The sequence below is a fragment of the Gordionus sp. m RMFG-2023 genome, chromosome 1 (assembly GCF_954871325.1).
Source record: "Gordionus sp. m RMFG-2023 chromosome 1, tfGorSpeb1-WG-v2, whole genome shotgun sequence".
NCBI classification, from domain to species: Eukaryota; Metazoa; Nematomorpha; class Gordioida; order Chordodea; family Parachordodidae; genus Gordionus; species Gordionus sp. m RMFG-2023.
In genome coordinates, this window is record NC_088775.1 from 76,939,478 (window position 1) to 76,951,165 (window position 11,688).

The 11,688-nt window shown below is 26.8% G+C and overlaps 1 protein-coding gene across 1 annotated transcript in view; it reads right to left on the reverse strand.

Annotated features, from left to right (window-relative positions):
- The window catches only part of LOC135922356 (serine hydroxymethyltransferase-like), a 28,839-nt gene extending 17,789 nt beyond the window's left edge, over window positions 1–11,050 (reverse strand). Inside the window, exons 1-7 of the mRNA XM_065456740.1 lie at window positions 10,948–11,050; window positions 10,607–10,903; window positions 10,335–10,480; window positions 9,899–10,029; window positions 9,197–9,278; window positions 5,238–5,453; window positions 4,905–5,018 (exon numbers count right to left, since the gene is read on the reverse strand). Coding sequence (XP_065312812.1) covers window positions 4,905–5,018; window positions 5,238–5,453; window positions 9,197–9,278; window positions 9,899–10,029; window positions 10,335–10,480; window positions 10,607–10,903; window positions 10,948–10,994 — 1,033 coding nt within the window. The 5' untranslated portion in view covers window positions 10,995–11,050. The remainder of the gene's footprint in view (window positions 1–4,904; window positions 5,019–5,237; window positions 5,454–9,196; window positions 9,279–9,898; window positions 10,030–10,334; window positions 10,481–10,606; window positions 10,904–10,947) is intronic.
- Window positions 11,051–11,688: the final 638 nt, after the last annotated feature.

The following is an 11,688-nucleotide window of genomic DNA, read 5'->3' on the forward strand; positions in this document are numbered from 1 at the left end:
ATATTTATAAATAAATTATATAACTTTGACAAATGAAAACATTCATAAGAGATATAAGGTTATGGAAATTAAGAAATATAAGGTTATGTGAAATTTAGTCATTTTATAACTATCTTACTCATTAAATTAATTAGAAATAACTTACTTATATAATGTAATCAAAACAACACTTTTATTTGCACTTTTGAATATTTATAAATAAAATATATAACTTTGACAAATGAAAACATTCATAAGAGATATAAGGTTATGGGAATTAAGAAATATAAGATTATGGGAATCAAAAATTAATGTGTACAAAAATTTTACATATAATTATTTACAAATAAATTAAAAGTTGCTCTAATATTATTAGAGCTTTCAGTCCATCGCTGGAACTGAGATTGGGTATTGTTCATGATTTATATCTGTGCTATGATTTCCTTCAAGATCTATTATAATATTATGCAATAAGCAGTCAGCTTTTACTATTTGTATAGTATTGGTAATATTAGTTTCTGATGGTTTATAAAGGTGTCTGAATTTGGCACTCATGATGCCACAGCATCTCTCTATTGATACTCTGGCTTTTGATAATTTAGTATTAAGAGTTGATTTATTATCATTCAAATTAGTTTTGTAGGGTTTCATAATAAATAATAAAATCCATCAAAGGATAGGCATCATCACCTACAAATACATAAGGTGCTATAATATCTGTAGATGGTAAAAAATTTGGATTGGGTATCTTGATGATTTTATTGATCATTCCTTCATAAAATAGGCTCTTTGAAAAGATAATTCTATCTGAGATAGACCCAGGAAAGCCAACTTCAATCAACATGAATCTAGAAAAGAATTAAAATTTAGAAAATATATAATTACCTAGCTTTATCATCTGAAATATCTTGAATGACAATGGAGTTGTATTTTTTATAATTATAAAATGTGGAACCACTTTTTTTAGGTTGTTTTATTTTAACATGTTTTCCATCAATAGATCCTATTATATGAGGAAAACCTGATTTCCTGAAATATTCTGCTGAAATTTCAAGCATCTGTTCAACTGTTGGTAAACAGAGATGCTTGGGTTGAATACCAATCCATATTAATCTACAAGTTGATGTAACTATTGTACTTACTGATGTTTTGCCAATCTTAGCATATAAAGCTATTTTTCTAAAGCTCATACCAGTTGTCAAATATCTATAAATATATAGATATTATATAAAAAAATAATCATCATACATGAGTGTTATATATAGTCTATGCTTCATACTGATAGAGTTTTTATGTATAACTATAGTGGTGTCTATAGATTCCAATTTTGTATGTAATTAAATTAGGGCTGTGCCGATATTAAATATCGGATCGGATCGGTCCCGATATTTGGCGTTTTTCAAAAATATCGGATCGGCCCGATACCTGTAAAAAACCCGATCCGATCCTTTTACTAAAAATGCAATTCTTATAAAACTTTTGAGTAATGAAACTTTGAATTATTATTTTTTAATAAAAAAAATTTTTTTAAAATATTTTAAAAAAAATAAATTTTTTCGAGTTTCTATTTTACATTAATAATATTTTATAAATAATTTTTTTTTAAACAATGCAAATGTTATTTATTTTTTTAAATAGATTTTACAAGTTTTTTTATAAAAATAGAAAGGAACACCCAAAGTTTTATTTATTTTTAATTTTTTAAAAAAATAACACCAATTTTATTATTTATACTTTAAATAAAAATTATTTTAAATATGGTTTCTGAATTATGGAAATATTTTGATAAAGATGAAGGTAATTTTGCAAAATGCGTCATTTGCGGAATTCTAATTTCACGGGGAGGAATACTGAAAAATTCGTTCAATACAACTAACATTAGGAAACATCTGAAGCGTTGCCATCAAAAGGAATTCGAAGAGCTATCACAAAAAGAACGAGAAATATTAGAAAAAAAAACAAATCAAATTTTAAAAAAAAGAGCCCTGAAAGTCAGCCAACAATATCAGCCATTCTTAATAAAACTAATATTTGGAAACATTCTGATCCTAAATCAATAATAATTTCTAAATTTATAGGGGAAATGATAGCGTGTGACCACCAGCCGATTTCTATCTTGGAGGATATAGGCTTTAAAAGGCTTTTATATCATTTATGTCCAAATTACAAAATTCCCAATAGAAAGTATTTTTCGCAAGGAGTTATTCCGGATATATATGAAAAACTCTCCGAAAAAATTCGTAAAGAAATTTTGGTTGACGATTCTTTTTTATCCTTTACGGTAGATATATGGACTAGAAATTCAGGTGGCGATTCTCACATCTCATTAACATGCCACTATATAAACCAAAATTTTCAACAAATTAATAGAGTTCTAAATGTTAAAACATTTAATGAGTCGCATACAGCAATAAATATTGCTCAAATTTTAGATGAAATTATTAATTATTGGGGTATAAAGAAAAATAAAATACACCTAATCATTAGAGATAATGCACCCAATATAACTTTGGCCATGAAAAATGGGAAATTTCAAAGCGTTTCTTGTTTTGCACATAGTTTTCAATTGGTTGCACAGGCAGCAATTTTATCACAGAGATCTATTATTGACATGCTTGCCCGGGTTAGAAAAATAGTAGGACACTTTAAACATTCTTCTATTGCACAAAATTGTCTAAAAGAAATCCAAATTCGATTAAGTCTAGCCCAGCACAAATTAATCCAGGATGTGCCCACCCGTTGGGATTCTACCATTATATGCTCGAAAGATTGATAGAACAAAAAAGGGCGGTACAGCTGTTCATTATCGATAATCCTAATTTGGGAAATCTCTCATTATATGAGTGGGAATTAGCAGAAAGGGTAATTGATGTTCTTGAACCAATTCAGAGAGTAACAAAGAGGTGTGCAGACTATGAAGAATACCACTAATAATCAATTAACAACTCGGTTTTTTGATATTTATGATGATGACAATTATGTTGTCGCAACATTACTTGATCCTCGATATAAGGATTTCTTTTTGCCAAAAAACATATCATACATAGAAAAGCTCAGGACTGCATGTGAGTCTTTTTTTAAAGGTGAAGATAATGTTCAACTTCCAATTTCTAATAAAGATTCGCCAGGTTTTATATTTTTCAAAATAAATTTAGATTTTATTGTTAACTTAGGTAATGACAATGAGAAAAATGTTCCACATAACATTAAAAAATGCAAATTTAATTTAAGGATGCTTATAAATTGAAAATCAAAAAAAAACTAGTAATAAATGAAATCGATAGTAATGTAAATGATGACCTGCCATACCTAATAGAAATCAAGGAATATTTAAAAGAATCTTTATATATAGAAAGTATGACAATATATTTTTCATATTAATTTAAATATTGCTTGGTTGGGCTATGATTGACCCATTTGTTTGGGTGATTTTTCAAAATCAACAAAAGATTGGGTTTGTATGAAACCCACTATTTTATAAATGCTAATTTTATATTTGTGTTATTTATTTAGAAAACTCGAATAACATTGATGATATTAATATTATATCCCCAGTGAATCCACTTGAATATTGGAGAGTTAATGCTGTAAAATTTCCAACTTTATCAATACTTGCACGTAAATTTTTGGCTCCTCCAGCAACAAGTGTCCCATCTGAGTCTGCCTTCAGTACGGCAGGGGATATTGATAGTCCTCATCGTAGAAGCCTATTGCCTGAAAATCTAGAGGCTCTTATATTTATTAAAAAAAATCTAATATATTATAATTTTATATATTAAATATTACAATTTTATAAACCAACATAAAATGGATATATTATTATATATTTTTTTTAAAATTATTGTTGAAATAAAAAAATTAAATTATGCATAATTCTTTTATGCATAAAAAATATTGATTTATTAATTACATTTGGTTCAAAGAGGGGTGGTAAAAAATTAATATAAATATCGGATCGGTATCGGATCGGTTTTGAACCAATATCGGAAAATATCGGATCGGTAAAAAATATGTGGATCGGCACAGCCCTAAATTAAATGTTTCCACATGCAAATGGAACATCTGACGAAATTTGTCAGGATATGAAGGAATACTATCAAATGTTCTAAAAATTCCTTGATCTCTAGAATTAATACATATAATATAAATCATATCATATATACCGTCCTTCTAAAAATCTATGCCTTCTTCTAGGCTCAGTCGTATCTTCAAATAATATAAAATAGAGAAATAGTAAATCATGCATATCAAACATTTTAAAATTGAAAATAAATGTATGATTCGGGACATGTTTCGTATCTCGCAAAACTCGATAAAGTTGTGCATTTCGCAAATTATTTTTTTGATTTAGGACACGGCCTTAATTGCTGCAGTGTCCCTATATTTGAGGTCGCTATTACACCAAAGAAATCTATGAGGCCTTATTTTTTCCATCAATTGTTATTCATTCGCACAAATTGCAAATTTTTAAAGAAAAAAAGATTAAAGTTTTACGAATCGTAAAATTTGTAAGAATCGTGTAATATGCGCAAAATCGAAAAAACCATTTAGGCCAACATTTTAATTTTCCATTTAAAATGGCTTATATTTTTTTTTCGTTAAACTCGCGCAAATTGCGCGAGATTATTTTTATGCAATTTTTGTTATTTAGGACATAGCCTAATCGATTATTATTTCTCCTATTTTTAAAATTCTAAACTTCATTAAATTTTATCTTCTATGTATCATATTTTTTATCTATTAATTTAAGAAACATTAATTTAATAAGTATATTTAATTAAGATCTGTAATAGAACAAAAAATAGTAAAAAAGGAATAAGTCATTTTGAATCTTTGAATTTAATACTTTAAAAGATAAATGAATTGGAAAAAGAAACGTTACGTTACTGTGAATGTCATTCGAATTTAAATTTATATGCACGTACTAGCAATAGCATTATTGTGAGGTCCGCCTTGAAGCCCAGGAAATACAGCTTCGTTGATTAACTTATCGTAATCGTAAAGTTCCTTTTCACCGTTGGCTTTAGTATTTTTGATACCTTCAAAAAAAATTTTTCGTAAATACTTTTTGAATTGAAACTATGATTTAGACGTTTACTTATAAAAAATATTTTTACATTTTAAATGACATTAGAAGCCTAAATTCAATTACTTCAAACAAGAATTAACCGCTTTAGAACATGCTAAATTTATAAGCTTCTAAAAGTAAACAATACAAATAGTATAGCTATTCTTGAATTATATTTTATTAAACATACCTTTCCTATAAAATATTAGTGCCGCCCTAGGACCCCTCAAAGACTTATGGGTGGTTGTAGTCACTATGTCAGAATGAATGAACGGAGAAATTGGTACTTGACCTCCTGCCACTAGGCCAGACACATGACTCATATCAGCCATCAGGATGGCGCCATGGCTATCACATATGGCACGAAATCTAGGGTAATCCAGATGACGGGAATAACAGGTTATGCCTGCAAGATACATAAATTGTAGACAAATATTATAAAAAAACGAAATTGATTATTAATTAATAGAAATTAATAAATATTAATGGTAACTTTTTTATGAATAGTGATGTACCGATATTTTTTATTGAATCGATAATTTGTCTATTTTATAATATCGGTTATCGGCCTTTATTATTTTATTTTCCGATCCAATAATATGGCATCTTAATTTAAAAATTTTACAGCATCGATATTTAGTTTTTTAATATTTAAGAAAATATAAATATTAAGTTAAGAAAAAAAACTAAATAAACATTTAAAAATATGCCAAAAAAATAATTTTTTGATAAATTACATTGATAATGAATAGACTGAGATGGGATACTACTTTTGGAATAAAAAAAGATTAAAACGATTTTACTATATAAATATATGATTTATCAATATTTATATATTTTTACATTGATAAATATAATTGAAATATGAAAATAATAGGTTAAATTAAAATTTGATAATAATATATTTAAACGGCTTATTTTATCTTATGGTTAAGGTATAGTCATAGAATGACAATAAAAAAATAATAGAGTACATAAAAATGAAAACATTAATATTAGGGTTGTACGATCTTAAATATCAGTATCGGATCTAATATGATCGGCATCGATATGAGACTTTAAAATATCGGATCGGCTGATATTTATTAAAATTCAACCGATACCGACTTTATACATATTCATTTATATATAAGGTGAATTCCATATCAAATCAACCAAAAAAAGTCGATTCTCAACCCGACCCTCTTCAATTTTTCTTAAATTTTGCATAATGGTAGTATAAACTATAACTAAGAAAAAAATGAAATTTTACCTCCCAACAAGGTTTACTCGCTAAGATATGGGCGTTTAAAGCGCGGAAAAATAGTACATTTTTGACAAAATGTGCCTCATTTATTTTCAAATATCTCGAGAAATAATTAAGTTAGAAAAATAATTTAAATTTTATTATGTAGCTTAATAATAGTTCTTTAATATGACATAAAAATAAATATGATATAAATTTGATGAATGTCCAAAACCGGATGTATAAAACCGGAAATGGCCATAGAAAAAAAAAGGTATTTTTTTTTTCGAAATTTTTTTTCCGTAGATAGATATAACACTGCTTTATATTTGTGCCAAATCCTAGCCTGGGATGAAAAAGGGTCTAGGAGTTATGACTCTTTATATGGCTTAAATTGATCAAAAATATCTTCATTTAATGAATACTTATGAAATAATGTTTTTTTTTAAATTATGTCTAAATGATAGGCCCTAACTTTTTTTTATTTTTAATTGTTAACATGTTGTGACTGAAAATTACTTGACAAAATAATTCTAAACCAATTTATAACTTTATTTTTCTGAAATGCATAATTACATATAATATAATAATTCATAATTATGTTTACAATATATCATATATTAAATTATCTAAAGAATTGGTATAAATTTTGACTTTAATTTTATTTTCATCAAGGGGAATATAAGCATGGTATTTTTGTGTTCCCGGAATTCTTTTTGCTCTCAAAAATCTGCTTTCTAGATGATTTTCCATATTATTGTATTCATTATTGCTTACAAAAATGTAATTTACTCCATGTATATTATTTGTTGCAAAGTCGAATAAATCCATTGGTGTCAAAATATGGTTTTGATATGGCAGTTGCAAACTAGCTCGAGCTGCTAGCCGTTTTGTAATACCTCCTAAACTGTCGCACGGACTTATTCCATGAGCTGTAGCAAAAAAATGCCACTCGGCCTTTATACCAAAATCACATTCATGATTATAGAGATTTATGAAATTTTTTTTATTTTTATATTGGATTACGGTCCCAATCAGAAAAATAATAAATTTTGGTCAATATATCAAATCTTTCTTTTAAAAATAAGATCATTTTAGTTTGAAATAAATAAAAGGCACAGGCATTGTGCTTTAAGCAATCTGATATCACCACTAAACTTATATGTTTTATAGTGTTGTCCTGACGATAAAAAATGATAAAAGGGTGAATAGTGGACTGATTATTTGTCCAATGAAATCCCTGTGCATGGTCTTGCATTAAAAATGCATAATTTTCCGAAAAGTCAGCAATAACTAAGTATTCGCCAACATTTAAATTAGATTTTAAATTGTTTTGAAATAATGATTGTTGTGATGCTATAAATGAATGTGGAATCAAATTGTCTAATTTCTCAATTAAATAATCTAGGAATTTATAAGCTGATTTTGTCAGCGTTTCGAGCGTAGTTCTATCAACTACCAACCATTGTTTAAATGATATATAATCTATTGAATTCGTATCAAATAATATAATAAGTCTTTCTTTTATTTGGGATGATCCAGGACAAAATTTACATTTATTGAAGTAACATCCAGGCTGGGCAGGATTGCAAAGACTTTGTGCAATACAATGTTTATAATCGTTTATTGGAGGATAATTATAATGATCATTATTGTTTGTAAGCTGTTTTAATTTTCCCCCTATTAAAATAAGCTTAAAATTTTGGTGTAATGTGCAGATACACATGGTATGTGTACCTGGTCCACCTGCTAAAACACAGTTTTTGGGTCGTAAGAATGCAAATCTATTCACTCACAATATGTTAACAATTAAAAATAAAAAAAAGTTAGGGCCTATCATTTAGACATAATTTTTAAAAAAACATTATTTCATAAGTATTCATTAAATGAAGATATTTTTGATCAATTTAAGCCATATAAAGAGTCATAACTCCTAGACCCTTTTTTATCCCAGGCTAGGATTTGGCACAAATATAAAGCAGTGTTATATCTATCTATAGAAAAAAAATTTCGAAAAAAAAAATACCTTTTTTTTTCTATGGCCATTTCCGGTTTTATACATCCGGTTTTGGACATTCATCAAATTTATATCATATTTATTTTTATGTCATATTAAAGAACTATTATTAAGCTACATAATAAAATTTAAATTATTTTTCTAACTTAATTATTTCTCGAGATATTTGAAAATAAATGAGGCACTTTTTGTCAAAAATGTACCATTTTTCCGCGCTTTAAACGCCCATATCTTAGCGGGTAAGCCTTTTTGGGAGGTAAAATTTCATTTTTTTCTTAGTTATAGTATATACCACCAGTATGCAAAATTTAAAAAAAATTGAAAGGGGTCGGGTTGAAACCTTGGTTGATTTGATATGGAATTCACCATAAATAGTGTGATAGAATATAAATTTCTATTTATTTTTACTAGGCTAAAATAATTTAAATCAAAATTCTGATCGTTAAAAAACTAATATGGAACTGTATATATAATTATTCTTTAAGTACGCTTAAAAAGATAAGGCATTATTTTCTATATATCTTTTTAAATACAAGCTTTTCTACAAATTTAAAGATAAAACATATTTTTAAAATTTATTAATTAAAATGCATTTAAAAGATATTCACAGATTATTATTATTCCTTAATTTTATATTATATAGAATAATGACAAAAAAATCAATGTAAATATAGGTAACAGATTGTTAGAAGTATATATTAACAAATATTGGATTGGAATGGTGCCATCTTAATAAATATGTATAACAAAGAAAATCAAATCAGTGTCGGAAATATGGTATTTGATCAGTCTCCAAAAAGTGGTATCAATACACCCCCTAAGAATAAGAATAACTAGTTTTTTTGACAGATTAAAAAAAATAAAGTAGCAAAGAAAAGGAGGAAAATCATAAACAATCATTTTTTACCAGCTATGATTAGTTTAGGCTTAAACAATTTGGCGTTTCTCTCCAAATCATCATAGTTGATTAAGCCTGTGATGGAGTCAACCTAATAGTATAATAAATATTTGCAGTTATAACATAAAAATCAAAATGTCAAAGTATCTGTAAATTGTTTACCAATTCAAGTATTTAAATAAGATTAGATATTTTAAAATTATTATAGATACTAACAAGTTAGAGACAAAGGATTCAGGCAGAACCCTTAAAAAAAGATTCTGTTCTTCTTTATTTACAAGCATAGATATAAAATTTAATTTGAACAAAACAAAATTATTTCATATTGGCATGTTTTTAGCCTGCCCACATCTGTCTATACTTTGGGCAGGTTGAAACATTTTAAACATAGGGCAGGTTACAATTATTTTTTTAAAAAATGGGCAAGCAAGGGGATTTAAATATTTTTTATGCAAAATAAACAAAATGGCTTACATTTATCACAAATTATTTCATATTTTAGTTTAAGTAAAAATATATTAAAATTAAATAAAGATCCAAACTGACTTATCAAATTAAAAAAATTAGGGTATTTTTTTAAAAATTTTACTGAAACAAATTTAATATTAGATGTATAATTCCCACCACCCTCATGGGATGATGAACAAAAACTGACCCTTATGGCAATAAAATAGTTTTTTTCAAGATTAAGAATAGTATAAGAAATATAACTTTATAAGGCATAGATTCAAAGAATAAGGAAGTAGCAGAAACTCTCTTCTTTTCTGTCATGAATCCATGGGTTAAATGACCTCCATCAGTTAGGTCCAAGCCCATTATCCTCCCATGAGGGCCTACCAAAGCTTGTTATTTTTCAAAAATAAAATTATAAAAAATATAAAGAAAAAAAAGGGTTAAAGGCAAAAAAAGAAGATTTATTCAACATATTAAACATAATAAATTAATGAATAAAAAAATGAGATAATAGAACTTTGATCATTTCAATTATTCTAATGACTGATTAATTGTTTTTAATATTTTATAGAATAATTAATTATAAAGAAAATATAGTTTTTAACATTTTAGGGTAGATACAGGATTAAATTAAGTGAAATATTCAATACATGTAATATGCCATATAACTAGTTAAAATGTGCATAAAAATTACCTGTGTAAACAGCAAAGTTGGCAGGGGATCCAGAATAAACTTGCACATTAACTCCCCATTTATTTGGGTCTAGTTCGTAAAGTTCCAAAGCCCTCTTTTGACATAATAATTCTATTTTATCAATAACTTCATTGCCACCATAATATCTATTTTAAAATAAGTAATAATTAAGATATATTGTTGATTGTCATTTTATGTAAATACAATTTTCAACATTATAATACATCCTGTTTATAATAAATTATTGTGACAAAATATACATAATATGTAACCTATTATGAGGATAACCCTCAGAATATTTGTTATGAGCACAACAGCTTAATGCTTCCAAGACAGCTCTTGATGCAAAATTTTCTGAAGCAATTAACTCAATTCCACTCTTTTGCCTATCCTTTTCTTCCCTAATCAATTGTAAAATTTCACAATCAACTTCTTCCAAGGATTTATTCAAATTGTTATGATGCGAATTTGATTTCATATCTCCAATTACTTGGGTAGAACTTGAAGTAAATTTTTTATAATTGCTATCAGATGAAGTAATAACCATTTTTCTTTGTGTGTAGATATACCTATGATTAAAATATAATTCCAATGTTAATAATATAACACGAACCTTATGTTTCGTTTATTAATATTAGAGAATAACCTAAACAAAATCATACGATTATTATCATTTAAATTTTTGTAAAAACCGAAAATTTATAATTATATTATTTATTTTATTGACCCCATAATATAATAAATAAATTTTAAATCTTACAAAATATATGAAAGAATTAAAAACGTGTAACAAATTTATAAAGATCTTGTTTTTAAATTTTATGAAATGCACTAAAAAAATATTTATTTTATAGCTCTAATTTAAAATTGTGCATTTTTGGGTGGTTATTGCTGGGATTAACCAATCACATACACAGGTATTAAACACCTTTTGGGTGGATCGATATAAGGTAAAAAATATTTTTTAAATTATATTTACCTTATAATAAAATATAAAATTAATAAAATATTATATAAATAAATATTTCTTTGATATGAAGATACTTTCTTTATTTCAAAAAAAAATTGGAGGGAGTGGGGGGGGGGGGGAGTTAGCATTGAGCTGAAGTTCTTATTGCGAATTTCCATTTGGGAAGATGGGAGTAGGGGGTATAACATCATTGGCTTATGTTATGATGGTATAGAAGTTTAGGTGGACTGGGGCGAAAATGAATTTGATGACCTGGGGGAATTCGGCATCATAAAACCTAATTTCTCAGGCTCTAGGAAAGGAAATCCAAATTCGCAAAAACTGAAATTCTAATCAAAATAATCAAATAAAGAAAATCCTAACAAATTAACAAAAAAAGGTCTA